General features: G+C 65.7%; 2 protein-coding genes and 2 non-coding genes across 4 annotated transcripts; all 4 read right to left on the bottom strand.

The window, feature by feature from the left end:
• Positions 1-2,482: 2,482 nt before the first annotated feature.
• Positions 2,483-2,555, bottom strand: H696_03669. The gene has a single exon. It is a non-coding gene; the product is annotated as a tRNA-Ala (tRNA).
• An 891-nt stretch (positions 2,556-3,446) lies between these two features.
• On the bottom strand, positions 3,447-3,518 carry H696_03668. The gene has a single exon. It is a non-coding gene; the product is annotated as a tRNA-Asp (tRNA).
• Positions 3,519-5,213: 1,695 nt separating this feature from the next.
• Positions 5,214-8,978, bottom strand: H696_03667 (hypothetical protein; the record flags this gene model as incomplete). Its single annotated transcript, XM_009497539.1, has 4 exons — positions 8,836-8,978; positions 8,523-8,730; positions 6,519-8,434; positions 5,214-6,443 (listed from the first exon to the last, which is right to left on the bottom strand). Exons 2-4 carry the CDS (start codon positions 8,728-8,730, stop codon positions 5,214-5,216), a joined length of 3,354 nt encoding a protein of 1,117 aa, XP_009495814.1. The 5' UTR covers positions 8,836-8,978.
• Positions 8,979-13,170: 4,192 nt separating this feature from the next.
• Positions 13,171-14,658, bottom strand: H696_03666 (hypothetical protein). Its single transcript, XM_009497538.1, has one exon. It carries the CDS (start codon positions 13,689-13,691, stop codon positions 13,254-13,256), a length of 438 nt encoding a protein of 145 aa, XP_009495813.1. The 5' UTR covers positions 13,692-14,658; the 3' UTR covers positions 13,171-13,253.
• Between the last annotated feature and the right edge of the window lie 1,236 nt (positions 14,659-15,894).

Raw genomic sequence — 15,894 nt, 5'->3', positions numbered from 1 at the left:
GGGGGGGGGGATTACTTGCCTGACAGGAAAGGCCAGATGTCATAAGATGGAGCCCCCCCAGCTTCCGCCGCGTGCATGGTCCTCGGCATCGCATTCATTTGATCCTCCACGCCCACTTGCCGGGAGGAGGATCATCCTTTGCCCAGATGTCGACTGGGGGTGCTCCGAGCCCGGCCCTCGTCTTGAAGATAAGCATATTGACGAAGTGCCCTTCTCCACCTTCCTCTGGCGGGCACGACCCCGAGCACAAACGCTCGGCAACCCCGGCCCCGGCCTGCTGGCTGGATGCCCCGGTCCACCACCGAATGCCTGGGGGATATCGTGGACCAGGAGGGCCCTTTTCTATTACCAGCGTGATGTGCTACCTCGCCCCCATTTCCTCGGAGTTGTTCGGCACCCAGGTCCATGTACAGATGCGCATGGACGTGTCACCGACATGAGCCAGATCAAGCCCCCCAGTCGGCCATCCCCTCGCGGGACCTGCTCACTGTTCGTTGCCCCGCCCGAACTCCGGCGTCTGGTCCACATCGCACCAGCCACGAGGCCAGTCAACCTATTTTGCGGGTCCTTCACCCCCGGGGCCACCGCGCCCCACATGTCCACCAATTCCCAGGGTGCTGGGACAGCCACAACGGAGGGAGACCAGTCGCATGCGGATCGCACTCCAAGCTCCTGGCGTCCCAGCCGGAGAGAGTCGGGCCCATTGGGCGCCTCGTGCCACCTCGAGCCGGCGAACCAGGTCCAGGTGTCTTGTTGGACTTTCAGGCCCGCGAGGGCCTCGTGAAAAGCGGGGACAGTCTATCCCCGCAGCACGGCCCCATCCCTGGCCAGCGACTCTCGTGCCAAGGTCCATGTGAGCGGCAATCCAGGACGGCGCGCTGCCCCTCGGAACACTGGCGATACACCGCCTCGAGCGTGCCAGGAGGATGCTAAAAGGCCCTCGTTTCACGTCGCATGGGGCTCATTGATGTCTGCTCCTTTGCTCTGATCCATCGCGGGCTTATTGAGCCTATCTGGGGAGGGCCCCTCCGCCCGGACGAACCCCCCTGGACACGGGAGCCGAATGCGAGACCCCAGTCCCCGGTGAAGGCGGGTCTTTCAGCCCGGCACCTGGGCGGGCGGCATGCAATATATCACCGACATGGGGGCAGGTCCTCATGTCAGTCGCACCGCCGACAGCCACCGCCATCCGTTCGAGGAATGCTGCGTTCCGTAAGTTGGGCTCGATATCGAGTCCACGGATGCCCCCGCCGCGTCGTATTCCATCGGCAGTGTCCAGTCCAACCATTGTCTGGCACGCCGTCAAAGCTGGCACGGCTTCCCGCGTCCCCCCCGAGCCCTGCAAGTTCGAGCATCGAGGCCCCACTCGAGCCGGTCAGTCCATAGATGCCCTTGCGAGGGAGCCCATCCGCAGGCCCATTCATGCCTCTCACAGTCGCCGCCCGGGAGGCAGCTCTGGAAGATCGGCCGACCCACGGTGAGAGGCCGCCCACGGACCTCCTTCCAGGCAAGAATCCTCGTGGATGTCTCCTTTTGCTGGGCCGTCACCAACACCATAACCTTAACCCATGGAATACCTCCGAGAGGCACTCGTATCTGTCGTCGCACTGGGAGTCGGATCCCCGGTCGCCGTCGAAGCGGCCACGTCTCGAGTGGGACAGCTGGAATTCCCACGCGGCGCAATGGCCTTGTTTCCGCGTGGCCAGAGTGCCCGACTCCCTCGACCAGGCAGGCACCCTCAACATCAGCCCCCGGTCCCGTGCCTGTGTGTCCGAGAGCCGAAGGCCAGGTCTGCGCGGTGAACGGCGCACATCACTGCCCAGAGTCGGCCATCCTCCACCCCCACAAGACACTCCTCCTGACAGACATGGACCAGGCCCCTGGACGTCCCGGCAAGCACCGCCACTAGAAGGGAACATTTGCTCGCATGCAGCAGCGGCAGCCCATCTCGCTTCCCTCCCCACCCCTCTTGCCCGGCTTTTGCCCCCTTCAAGACCGGTGGTCCCTGCCACAGGGGGGGTTCCACGGGCCAACTCTCCGGGTGCAGGCATGGACCCCGAGCGACGGGCCACCGCGAAGACGCCACCCCACTCAAGGTAGCATCCCTCGCTGAGGATGTCCAACATCCGCTTTCCCCATCCCCGCCAGGCCGTCTTCTTCCCTCAGCCGGTCATGCATGAGACACTCGCTACCCATCGAAGAAACACATCCTGCCCGGGGTATGTCGCAGTCTCTCCCCCGCAACAGAGACCCCCCAACCGGCCTCCCTCAAGACCGCCGACCCGCCGGCCTACCGAATTGGGCTGGACCACGGGCCGCTTCGAGCAAGCATGCCTGGCGAAGAATCCCGCGCGCTGGCGCTGACTCTTGGCACCGGCAAGCCCCTCGGCAAACCGCCGAGCAGGGGTCCCCCCCGGCTGATCGAATGGGCAAAAGGAAAAGACTCAAGAACAAACAGGCGGGCGGGGGGAAAAAGGTCATCTGGAGGCGGAGGGTATCGATCCCCCTGCCTGCCGCATGCTAAGCGGCCGCTCTACCATTTGAGCTACGCCCCCATGTTGGAGATGGACCGCTGTCGTGGGTATATATTTTCTCCACTCTCTCACGCAACCCAGCCACCAGCCGCCATGCCGCCCCCGCCCCGGTCTAGGTCTCCACACCCCTCCCGGCCCCGCCAGCCAAAGCCAGCGTATCGCCCTCTTTCGTCAGTGTCCCTGCTCGCGTGCCCCCAAGACTCCCGAGGGGATCTTGATCTCACCGTCCCTTGGAGGAACAGGGGGCCTGCCCCCGTACACGCCTCGTGAGGGGCCTTCCGTGCTCGTCCCCTGCTTCCCAGCCTGCGGCTCCGTTCTTTCCCGGATCCCCCCTCAATTGGGAAGTCCTTCTTCCTTCCTCCCCTCTCCTGTGGGGTAAGTGCTTTAGCCACACGCTGACAAGCCTGTCGGCCCATGCCTTGCCCAGTCCCTGCCCATCCTTCCCCACGCGAGCGACACTGTCCGTGCCAGGGGGCTCTCTTAGCAACTTCCCCGCTGCCCCCCTCCCATTAGTGTGTCTCCCCTGCACATCGGCCCCCTCGGAATGGAATGCCCCCGAGCGATCCTCGAATCGGCCACCGGCCCCCCTCGGGGATTACACCTGCCATGAACGCGCAGCCTTTCGCATGCCCTGCCCCGGGTGATCCGGCAAAAGAAAGCGCACGTCGATGTGACCTCCACATAACCAACATCCCCCGCAATCGAGAAGAAAAACAATCCCAGCTCCCGCGAAGGGCGTTATCATCAGCACACCCCCGACAAACGCCGAGCGGGGTCTCCTTCTGGAGGGACCCACCCCCCGAGGCTTCTTGATCTTCTTTGCAAGGAGACATCTACCCCCCCCCCCCCGTTCTCGTCGAGAACTCAAGCATGGGCGTCGGCGGGGACGAGCGTCCGATTTCAAAAAAGATACTCCCGATCCGGGAATTGAACCCGGGCCTCCCGCGTGACAGGCGGGGATTCTCACCACTATACTAATCGGGACTAGTCATGGCGACTCAAGCCAACATCTTGCTTAAGTAGGCTCTCTGCCCAGACATGAGTCTCGAGGGGGACCGGTGGGCTTCCCTTCGAACCACCTGAAGTGCTCCGTCCTGAGAGAGGGACACCAATCGGACAAAGAAACAGCAACAAGAAAAGACGAGAGTAGGGGATCTCCATCTTTTTCGGGGGAACATCAGCAATCGAACCACGCCGCCCCGGGCGGAACGACGTTCCGAGGCAGAACAACGGGAAGTCACAGCATCCGCGAAGAGAATGGCCATCCTTCAAGGTGCCGAAACATTGGCGGGAAGATGAGAGTCGGGGCCCTTCAAGCGAAGCACCCGGTCGCCAGGAGATACATGGGAAAGGGACGGGAATGAGATGGACTGGCTCGCATCGACGAGAGTCTGTGCCCAGACCCTCCCTCAGAGGAAGGGAGGGGGGAAAGAGGATCTCCTCGCCATTCGATCACGTCGAGGGCGTGTCCCAGTTTGGACAAGAGGCGAAGTGTAGGCTAATGAACCGAGTGCGGTGAGGTGAAGCAAGGATGGAGGAGGCGAGCGGAGCCCCGACGCCGACGGGGCGTTCGGGGCGGCACCATGTCCACCGCATCCATTCCATCCAGCCTTGCCGAGAAAGCGCCACACCCTGGGCCGAGAGAAGGTGTCGCCACCCTACCTCGTGCTACCATCCGGCATTCAGCAAGGACACTGTACGGGCTAACACGTTGACAACTACCCCCAAGACAAGCTGTAACATGTCCCCCCGTGCCAGGGAGTCCCTAAATCCCCGGGTGGGGGGGGGGGTGCCTTGACCCCACAAACATCCCTGCGCGCCTGCCCCCCCCCCTGCTTAAGACCCTGTACACACCCCTAGGATAATAGAGAATGCTCACGCATGTCAGAATATCAACAGGGCCCAGGGGCCTCGGGCTCAGGACAGATGACACACGCATTGCGGAGGTGCTCTTCATGCATCACCATTGACTCACCGATCAAGCCCCCCCCCCCCCCCCCCCCTTCTACCCCCGCCAGCCACCGCAGTCCAGACTCGCGCATCCGACCAGGCACGTACACTACTCCCAGCCAAGCAGCCACACTCCAGTCAGCTCGAGGAGTCCCCCCCACCCGCCCGCGAGCCCCGGACAAAGCGCAGTATCACTGCCATGCGAAAGGGATCCCCTCGCGGCCCTTTCAGGCGGAGGTGCCCCATCCAGTCCACATGGGTCCCTATCTGAACCATCTCCCCTTCCGGGGACCGCCCCACCGTATACGCACAAGCAGATGGGGATGGAGAGAGAGAGAGAGAGGACAAAAGACAAGATATTATTTTTCACCAATGAGAAGATGTACACACAAACGTCCGGCGACGCAAACACACGCAGGCCCCCCGACAGGGGAGGTAGGCAGGTGGTTGCGCAGCACCTGTGGCGCCTGCTCGAGATGACACGGCACATGCGAGGGCCTCTGGTGGTTGTGGGAAACGGGAACACACCCAGCAAATGAGGCGCAAACCACGGGACCCCTGCGGATGGTGAGAGGGAGAAAGAGGAGGGGACGGGGGATAGCCGAAACAAGGACATGCTCGACACGCTCGGGGCACAGCCCAAGTTCAAGAGGACAGAGCGGGAAGAAGAGGAATAAGGGGGGATAGAAGGATGTCCCGGGGGAGGGGGGGGACAGCAATTTCCGCCACTCAGGGGGAGGAGGTAGCGGCTGCCGCGGCGGCTGCGGCGGCCGCCACAAGCACAGCACTTACGCCACCCTTTTCGGCCGAGGGAGCCGCCTCGGCGGCAGCCGCCTCGCCGGTCTCCACACCGCCAGCCGACATGGCCGTCACTGCGGAGGCATCAGGCGGCAAGGGCGCCGGCGGGAGTGCCGACGCCGCACCCAGGCCCGCGGTCGCACCAACCATGATCGTCGCCGAGGAAGCAGCCGCCCCAGGCGCGACCAAAGCGACCGAGGCGGCCATGTCCCCCGCGGCAGGAGAGACCACCGTCGACGGGGCCCGAGCAGTCGAAGCGGAAGCCGATGGCGCAACCAAAAGCCCGGCCGACAATGGTTCCGGAGCCACAGAAGCATCCCCGGCTGAGGAGTCATGAGACACACGAACACTTGCCGCCTTGACCGCGTCAACGGCCGCCGCGATCGCTGCCGAGGCGCTCACCGATGACGAGGGAATGGCCGCCAGGGCATTGGCCACCGTATGCCGGCGAGTGGCCTGCATGATGGCCGAATGCGGCGACGGGGGAATCGCATGTGGGGCCTGGGCGAAGGCCACGGCCTCCGACCCATCAGAAGGATGGGTCGCTGGCATGAAGACGGCTGCCCGGCTGATGGACGTCCCATCCGCCCCGGCCCCGGGCGCCGCACCTGGCGCACAAATACCAGGTGTCGGGGCCAGGGTGGCGGCTGCCGCCGTCGCCGCCAGCGCCACCGGCGTGGTCGCCGTGCTGCTGCTCAGGGGGGGGGTGCTGCTCGCGGCCCGCTTCAGCAGGTCATCCTCCACATTTGCCGGAGTGCCCTCGATCGGCACGATACCACCGGCGGCCACTGGACCACTCGCCTCGGGACCGGGAGCCGGCGCCACCAAGGGGACGGGCGTTCCCGGGGCTGCCGGGACCACGGCCGTCGGGTCCGTCGATGCTACTGCTGCTGTTGCTGCTGTCGCTGCTTCGGCGGCCGCCGCCGCCATCGCCGCCGCATCCATACGCGGCGGATATTCCTCACTCAGGGGCACAGAGAAGGACCCAGTCCGACGGATGGTCTTCATGACATAGTCCAGGGAATCCGGCACCGGGATATTCATCCCGGCCAGCTTCAGCAGGAACTCATCGCGCACGCTGTGAACCCGATTGATGATGCCCTGCTTGGTTTCCCACCCGGCCCACAGATGCCGCTGGGGGTAGAAATTCCGCACCCGAGCCTGATAATAAAAGAGATCCGGGCGCACGGGATGCCGCCCACTCATCCCTTGATGCCGCAGGACCAACACACACACATCCAACGGCCCGGAGTAGATGCGGAAGTTGGAGGGCTGAATCAGCCCAATCCCCCGGCGCCGGGGCTCGGGCCGACGCGCGGCCGGCTGCTCCAGGGCCGACGCCGCGGCATCGATTACTCGCTCGGTCAGGTAGGAAGGAGCCGTGGAAAGGGCCGCCTCGGCGGCGGTCCGACGCCGGCGCGGGGCCGGCGCGCCGGCGGAGCTCCCATCGACATTGCTCCGGCGGGCGCGCCGGCGCTTTTGAGGAGCCCCATCCGAGGCCGCTGCCAGGACGATGTCGGTCGATGTCGAGGTGGCGGCATCTCCGGTGGCGGCCGTGGCCGCGGCCACGGCCGCCGCCGATCCCGCCTCCAGGGGGGGAATGCTTTCCTCACCGGTGGCCGCCGCATCTGGCTTGGCGATCGAGGGAGTGGCCCCGGTGCCACCGACAGGGACCGCGGCCGTGGACAGGGGCCCAGGTGTTGCTGCCCCGATGGCCGAGGCCTGGGCCATGCCTGGATGGTGGTGTGGCACCATGCCCGGGTACATGCCGGGGGGATAGGCATGCATCGGCATGCCGGGCATCATCCCAGCGGCTGCCGGGTCACCATACACCGCCGGATGGCCATAGGGACCGGGATACGGCATATATCCCCCCATCGGGGGATAGCCCATTGGAGGCATGGAAGCCGCAGTAGCAGCAGCGGCAGCAGTGGGAGGCGTGGCGGCAGCAGCTCCGGGAGCAGCAGCCGCCCCGGCGGTGGGGGTGCTGGCCGGCGAGGCCGGGGTCCCCGGGGTGCCGCTGGTGGCGGGTGTCGCTGCCGCGGCGGCGGCTTCACCCGTGGCCGAAGTGGCCGCAGGCGCGTGCATGTACGGAGCCCCGGGATGTGCGGGATACCCAGGCGGGGGGTAGCCTGGATGGTAACCAGCGCCCGGGGGGGGCGGCGGATACCCAGGATACCCGGCCATGGGCATGTGCCCAGGCGGAGCCCCCGGCGGCGGGTATCCATAGCCAGGCATCGGGGCGCCAGGATGGTGATGCCCATACGGGGGATAGCCATACGGAGCCGGATAGCCATAGGGAGGATAGCCGGGAGGTACGGCGGCAGGGCCGGCAGGTGCGGCAGTCGGAGCCGCCGGAGCAGCAGGCGCAGCCGGAGTAGCAGGCGCGGCCGTTGGCGTGCCTGGCGCGGCTGGCGAGCTGACAGCCGGGAGGGATGGTGTGGAGGTGGCACTCTCAGCCGCGGGAGACGTGAGAACAGACATCGGGGCCGGCGACGCCGGAGAGGCCGCCGCAGCATCGCTGGCCGCAAGTGCCGGTGACATGGGCGCCGACATGGGTGTAACAGCTGGCGATCCGGGAGCCGGCGAGGCAGCAGCAGCAGCCGCCGCCGCCGCCGCCGCCGCAGGGGCAACACCCGGAGCCGGGGTAGTAGGCGAAGAGGGAGAGGCAGCAGGAGGAACGGTGGTCGGCGCTGCTGCGGGGGCTGCCCCATAGCCGGGATAGCCGTGAGGCGGAGGTCCTGGGGGCGGGTAGCCCGGGTGATAGGACATGTATGGATGGTAGCCAGGATAGTAGCCTGGCATGTGGGGCGGATGAGCGACGGCAGCTGCAGGATCAGCAGCAGCTGGGGTGGCGGCCGGCGTGGCAGCCGGTGCGGCAGCCGGTGCGGCGGCCGGCGTGGCGGCCGGCGTGGCGGTCGGCGTGGCAGTCGGCGCGGCGGCCGGTGCGGCGGCCGGTGTGGCAGTCGGCGCGGCGGCCGGTGTGACATCCGCCGCTGCGACAGCGGGGGCAGCCGGAGCGGGAGTCGCTGCAGCCACAGGCGCCGGGGCGGCCGGTGGCAGCGGCATCATCGGGTACATGTAGTGACCGGGGTAGCCGGGATATGCCATGTGCGGCGCCTGAGGATGAGCCCCAGCTGGAGCAGGTACACCTGGGAATCAAGGCACAGATGCGTCAGAAAAGTCATATAAACAAGTGGATGAGGGAGGGGGGGAGGCGAGGAAAAAAGAGGAGCGCACCGGAAGGACTGGCCGGCGGGGGCGGACCGTACCCCGGTGGGGGGTGATAGTAACCCGGGTGCGGCGCCGGGGCCGGGGTGCTGGGCCCGGCAGCCGGAGTGGCCGCACCGGCCGGAGCCGGAGTGCCCGGTGGCGCCGGGTATGCCATATGCGGCGGGGCCATCGGGTAGCCGTAGGCCATCGGAGGCGGCGCCCCGGTGGCACTCATCTGTCGACCAGAAGGGGAGTGCGCACACACAGGCCAAAAGGGAGTCAGAGATCTCGGCTCGGTGGGTGCAGAAGACAGGCAGGCCAAGCAGGGCGGGGAACGCACAACAGAAAAGGTGAGCACGAGACGCCGGCGGCTCGTGACAGCTGAAGGAGAGGAGAGCCCGGACCGAGAAGCGGCGAGGGGAGGAGGACAAGAATGCGGAGAAAGAAGAGGGAGGGAGGGGGGAGGAATGCAGGGCCAGGGAGGGACGGACTATGCCGAAGCACCAGGGTCCCAAGAAGAGCGGGGTCCGAGAAGAAGCTACGCCGGCGAGAGGCGGCGAGGCGGCGAGACAACAGGCAACAGGGGGGGGGGGGGGCGGAGGGCAGCCGGATTAAATTAAGCATCCCAGTTGGGGCTATTAACAGGAGGGGGGAAGGGGGGAAGTAACACTTTTCCGGGGGGTGGGGGGGGGGGCGAAGGGCGCACGAATGCGTCAGGATTTCCCCGAGCCCAAGCCAGGCATCCACCAGGCCTGGATCTCCCGGCGAAACATTCCACCGGGTCTCCGGGGGACACAGAAATGCACGGTGCTTGAAGTGGGAAGGGCGGGAAAAAAAAAAGCACGAGCAAGACACAAGGACAGAGGATGCAGGGAGAGGCCCCGGAAACGAGAAAGGCCCTACACACCATGGGTTACCACCCCCCACCCGGGAGCGCAAGGAGTTAATAGCAGCCGCACACGCACCACGCACGGACAGGTCTCCCCCCGTCGTTGTTGTGCGTGTACGCGGAGGTAATCCGCCCGGGAACGTGGGACCGGGGCCCTTCTGCCTCGAGGAGGAGGGGGCTTTAACCATATCCCCTCCCCCAGCCCCCGCGCTGTTCCCGACTCGCCCCCCCCCCCCCCCCCGGCCCCCACTCGACCTCTCGAGACGAGCACACCGGGGACCGGGGTAACTCTGTTGATAAACTCTGCCCCGCGGCCTGCCATAGGAACGCAGTTTAGGGGCGAACGAGAAACCACACAACTGCCCCGTTCAGGAGGGCGCTCGGACACCGTTCGCTGCCACGCGCGCGGGTTCATAAAATACCGGCGAGGTGGGCGGGAAAAGGGGACACGCGGGTCGATGTTCCCGCCCAAAAAGGCACCTGCCTAGGGAACCAGGGGCCGGGTGGTGCGCGGGACCCGGGGGAAAGAGAACTCAGGCAGGGAATCTACCCAAAGGTCGATCAAGCGAGTATATGGATTAAAACAAGTAGTCAGAATATATAATAATAGCCACCGCCCGCCCCAATCTCGATGAAGGGCTGGTCGCCTTGAAGCCGACGCGGCGGAACGGTCTACCTTTTGATTAGCTCCCTCCTACGTACTCTGACCTGTCATTATGCTGGTCCTCCCTCCCCCCCCCCCCCTGCCGATCACCCGCGATGAATCGGCCCGAGCGGCGCATCGGTCGGTGGTGGGAGTCCGGTGCCGAGAGGGCGGGCTCCCCGGCTGCGGTTAACCCCCAGTCGGGCGGAGCGTTCCGGGACCGAAGGAGACACCTTGTTCGGGAAATGCCCCGGCGTAACCCGGTTCGACCTTCCCGGTTCCCCAGGCCCTCCCTGCCGCAGCCTCGGGGCGGACAGGAGACACCTGGGAACTTGGCCCGTTTTCTCAGGGAGGGCGCCGCACCGCCCCCCCCCCCCCTCCGGAGGAGTGCGCCCTAATTAACGGGAACCAGTGGTTGACCGATGGGGACTGGAGTTCGTCTTGGATTAATCCCGCAGATCTCCAGCCTGGTGGCGCGCATGTTGTGCCATGGGCGCGTCGTGCCCCGAGACCCTTGGTGTTCGACCACCTCCCATCGTGGGCCCGTTGTTGCACGGATGCGTGTCGGCGGCGCATAAGTGTGCGGGCCCTATTCCTCCAGGGGCCGGACCCGGGCGTGGCCGCCTAGGTCAAGATGGCCGCGAGGAAGTTTTCCTGGGGGGGGGGGGGGGGGGGGGGGGGGAGCGCCCTGCGGCGGCGGCCTTTCGTCAGGGGGAAGTCTCCAGGGAGATGCCTTCGCCAGGAAAAGAATGTCATTTCAAAATCAAATACCACGTGTATTGACACTGGTTTTCACCAGATCGCCACATGGATAATCTGAAAATAGTCTAATGGTGCAGAATACATCCAAAATCCTTGGATCCAAAATGTGCGGCAGGTCGGGAGCCGACCAGCCTCCCGTGGTCGGAAACGTGCCGAGCAGGGGCGATCGGTGCCCTGATCGTGTTTGCGTTGGCGATCATTGTTCCATGTGTCTCGTCGACCCAGCCCCATGGCCCAGGGCAAGGGGGAGGGAGAATGTGTCCCGCGGGTGCTGCCGTTTTTTTGCCATGCCCTGCCCTGGGTGGGTGCGGGGTATCCCCCATAACATGTTGCTCGGCTGGGCGGCCGAGTCATTCCCTGCCCGAGTGTTTGTCCGGCGGTCTCGGGGGGGGGGGGGGGGGGGGAATGTCTTCCTCTTGTTTGGGCGCAAGGCCTGCCCTGGTGCCCTTGGACGCATGACTCGGTCATCCGGGCGTGCCCTTTGCCTTCGTGGCTTCTGGTTCCCCCCGCCCCCCCTGCCCGCCCCCTCGGAGCCCCTTCGAAGTCGGGACCCCGTCCGTGCCCCGGGAGGGGCTCGGCAGCCGGGCGCCCCGACCTTCTCGGGGCACCCCCTCCCCCACTCTCGGCATCTGGGCCCCGCAGCGGGGGCCTGGTCGACCAGGTGAGTGGGGAACAGGTGCCGATCCCCCTCCCCCCGAGCGAGAAGCCGGGAGAGTCCACCGAGGGGAAAGGGCACCGCGCTCTGGGAGGACCGAGCTCATGGGTCAGGAGGGTGACCGGCGGGAGGGGGGGGGGGGGGGGGGGGGTCACGTCCTGCTCCAGTGGAGGAGGCCCAGCGGAACGAAGGCCCAGCCTGAGAGGCCCCGGCTGTGGCCGAGCAGACGCCCCGACGTGAGGGAACTCGACTAGCCATAGCCCCCCCGCATGTGTGCCTCTCGGGCCGCCGACTCACCGGGAAGTTTCCGGAAGTGCCGGCCACAACATGTGCGGGTTGATGGCAGGAATGGATTTCGTGGTCCGCCGGCAGCCGGCCGCCTTCGAGAAGATCGCCGTGCCGGCCAGCGTCTTCGGGAAACATCGTCTGGCAAAGGAGCACCACTGGCCGGGGGGACCATGCTGCCCTGCGAGGACGCTGGGGAAGCCGCACGTTTAGCCGGCTTTCTCGTGTTGGCGAAGGATATCGAGCCCGGGTGCCGTCGGACTGGTGCCCCGTAGAGGGGGCCCTGGTCGGAGCCGCATGAAGGGCCTGGAGGCCGGTGATGGCTCGCTTGATCATGGCCACCAGGCCGCGAAGGGCCGGTGGTTTGCCCCAAGAAGGGCCGCCCGCTCCGGCGTCTAATGTCAAGCCATGGATTCTCCGCCTCTCCCGGCGCGGGCCGGAGCCGGGGGCGGGGGGGCACATGCCAGCTCGGGCTCCCTGCACCCGGTGGAGCCGGGCGCAGTCACCGCCAACGGCAGCACAGGCACGCGCGCACGCACACATACCGCCGGCGCTATTGTGCGCCCGCCAGCCGGCACGCCGCCCAGGGGCGCGAGGGGTGTCACTCGCCCGGTGGGCACCGGTCGACACCCCGATGCCGGACATCGAAACTCGGCAAGCGGTTGTCATCTCTCCCTGCCCCCTCGTCCCGGGCGCCGGTCTGTTGGTGAGCCGGCACCCGGGCGCTTTCACGCCCGAGAGAGTACGGTCATCAGTCCGGCACCTTCCAGAGGGTCAGGCTGTCGTTCATCGGGGGCGGCGGGGTTCGTGCCACGGGCCACCAGCGCCAGCCCGCGTGCCGGAAGGCTCCAGCTGCCGGGGCCACCTGGCGAGCTGTTGTCATTGCGCCACCGGCCCGGGGCCGCCCTCCGGCGCCGTTTCCCCCCCCACCGCCCCCCCCCCCCCCGGCACCCGGGGGCGGGCGTGTTTACGAGGACCATTCGTTCCGAATGTGCGTCTGTGTGTGCGCCTCGGGCGAAGCGCGAAATGATTTCCCCTGCCCCCGGCTGATGTTGGACAGGGGCCAACGGGCAAACAAGAGACTAAGGCTCCCTCTCCGAGAGCGCGCCCCCCCCCCCCCCCCCCCCGGCTCCGGCCCGCCCCGGGGGGCTGTCGAGACAAGCCGCCGAGGGGGCGCCCCGGCCGACGGTGCCTGGCGCCAAGTGAAGCAGGATGGGCTTCGGCGCGCTACCGGGGCCCTGGGGCCGGTGTGGGGGGCGGAACGGTGCCCCCCCTTTGGGCGGAGGGGAGGGGACTACACATTCCTCCCCGCCCCCTCCGCCGGCCCCCCGAGAGCACATCGGTCCTCCATTGGTGAAAGGCCCTGGTATATAAGCCCCCTGCCTTGGAACTCCTCCAAAGGGTCGGCCCTCTCAGCTGCATCCTCCCCTCCTCCCCGCCCCCCCCCCCAATCGAGCCTGCGCTGTCCACCCCCCTCCCCCCCCTTCTTCCCTACTCTCCTTCTCTTCTTCCTTCCCTTTCTCTTCAGCCATGGCCTCCCTCCTCCTCAGCTCTGCCTCCTCTTCCCCGGCTCTCGCTCCCCTGCCCACTGTTGGCGACCTCCTCGAGCAGGAGCAGCTCAACAAGCAGGAGCGCATGCGCATGCTGCACAGCCAGCTGCATGCGCATTTCCTGGCGACCTCCACCCCGGCCGCCGACCAGGAGATGACTTCCTCGGCCCCGGAGCCGGTCGCCGCCCCGGCCCCCATCACGGCCCCGGCCCCGGCCCCGGCTCCGGCCCCTTCGCGCCAGGCCCTCTCCTACGCCACCACCGGCAACTCGACCTTCTCCCGCGCCTGCGTCTACTTTGACAACGGCCACTTCCTCGAGTTCGAGCCTCGCAACCGCGTGGCCTTCCCGCCGGAGGAGCTGCGCAAGCTCAACCAGTTTGCCAAGAAGCGCGCCGGCAAGCTCTTCGTCCATGTTGTCAATTCCCCGACCGTGTCCTGCGGCCAGCAGATGATGGGTGTCCGCTCTCGCCGTCGCTAAGTGCGAGGTGCCGCCTCCTCCCGCACACACTCACGGGGCTTGGCTTCCCTCTCCGTCCCCCCTCTTTCCTCTCGTCGTAGCAGCTTTTCTTCTTCTCTTTGAAAATTCCTCCAAAAATCGCGCCTCCGCCGTTTCGAACATGTGGCACTCTCCCAGTGTCCACCTCCTCCTCTCCCTCTCTTCAGAAAGCGTCTTCGCTCGATGGTGGGGGGGGCACGTGTGCAAACAGAGGGCATCCCCTCCTGCTTGCTCGCCATACCCCCCTCCCCCATTGCCACAGACCGCTCACGTGCTTCGAGTGTAGCCGGACCACGACCCGCCGCCTGCACACCACCTCGTTCTGCACCTGCTGCTTCTCTCTCTCTTCTCTCCTTCGGACGGCTTCCACCGAGAAAACTCCCCCTTGGCGCCCAAAAGCCAGTTGTATTTGTAAATCCCTCTCCTCGGAATGTGCGCGCGCACCGATGCTCAACGTCCTCTGGGCGTTGCCTTGCCGCCCGCTCTCCTCCTCGCCGCCGTGCACTTTCCCGCCACGGATACCCCCCCCCCCTTCCCCCCTCTCCCTCAGGCTGGTCCTGTGTGCGTGTGGATATGTGGGGGCTGGGCGGGCGGTGGTGTGCCGAGCGCGCGCCTCCCTCTCTTTCTACAGAAAACCCCCCAAACCTTCAGAATTGTACCATACTCTCCCTTCCCCCTCCTCTGAAAACTCGTAACCTCGATGGTGTACGATCAAGCCCTCTCTCCTCCTCTCGCGCATTACCGGTCGCGGAGGGGGGGAAGTATAGGGCGTCTCCTCTGCCCCCTCGTGCATAAATTTTTCCGTTTGCTGCTACCAAAAAGTTAAAACCCGCAAAGAACCGAAAAACAATAAAAACCAGAAACTTTTTTAAACAACATCTCCTTCCCTCCGTGCTCATCCTCTGTTTCGTTCCCTCTCTTTCCCCCTTCTGCCTCCCTGCCCTTCTTTTTGCCTCACGGTGTATGTATGTGCATGTGTATGTGTGTGTGTGTGTGTATGTGTGTGTATGTGTGTGTATGTGTGTGTGTGTGTCTGTGGAGGTGTTTCGTCTCCTCTTCTCAGCCTCGCTCCTTGTGTTGTAGCCCCTCCTTGTGCCCCTGCTTCCCCCTGCCCAAAAACGTGCTCAGCACATCAGCTGCCACCGCTGCTGTTCGTGCTGCCGCTGCCGCGCGCCTGCCTCTTCGGGGCGAGGGGACGGGGGACGGGGCTGGCGAGGACGCGAAATGCAGCAGGCCCCCTCCATGTGAAGCCCCCTTGAACGCTTCCCAGACCTCTCCGGGCACTTTGTCGGACTGTGCGCGGGTTCGGGGGAGCTCGTCCGGTGTTCGGACCTCGTTCCTGGAGGCTGGCATTTTGGAAGGGGGGCAGAGTAATGCGGGGCTCTCATCACCCGGGGCCGAGGCCTGTGCGTCGCACGCGCGCGAGGGCATGTGCGGCTCAGGACCCATCGGAGGGCCTCAAAAGGCGTGCGCACGTTTTCGACGAGCGAGTTTCCCCCCTCCCGACCAGCTCACGCGTCCTGCCTCTGATGGAGCTTCCCAGCACCTTTCCCTGCCTAGGAATAGTTTCTCACCGCCACCCAGGCCATGGTTCGGGGGAGTAAGGACCATTCCCACACCCACACGCTCTTGGCCGGGGAGGGGGCAGGGGGCGGGGTGTACCAGCACTGATGCTCGCCCAGGAGTAGTTGTCAGAAAAAAACGTGGGCCCTCTCTCTCTCTCTCTCTCTCTCTCTCTCTCTCTCTCTGAGAAGACAACCTCCCCCACTTTCAGATCCATGACCAGACATGGTCTAATCCCTCATACGGGGAGGGGGCATGTTGGTGCCCATCGTCCTCACTTCCGGGGGAATTTCTGCACCGTCCTTTCAGACCTCGGAACTGGCTCTCCGGCGGGAGCTGGGACTGGTTGCACCTTCGTCGGCATACCAATGAATCACCCTCCCCGAGACTGCGCACATGATGCCCTCGACACAGCAGAGGAATGATCACGTCACATCCCCGGAACGGCCTCGAGCAGCTGCCCGCGCCACGACAGACAGTTGGGTGGCAGCACTTTAAGGGTGATTCGATGCCTGTCGGTCATGTGAAATCACGTTAAATAGCAGGATCCTCGTCC

This window comes from Fonticula alba, assembly GCF_000388065.1.
Source record: "Fonticula alba strain ATCC 38817 unplaced genomic scaffold supercont2.5, whole genome shotgun sequence".
Taxonomy (NCBI): domain Eukaryota; order Rotosphaerida; family Fonticulaceae; genus Fonticula; species Fonticula alba.
The sequence above is the reverse complement of the archived record's forward strand: the minus strand, read 5'-3'. Positions and strand labels throughout refer to the sequence as shown.

What these genes read in the sequence shown, in the direction of transcription:
- H696_03666 (XM_009497538.1), bottom strand. Translation starts at nt 13,691, where the DNA reads ATGGACGAAGAGCTTGCCGGCGCGCTTCTTGGCAAACTGGTTGAGCTT.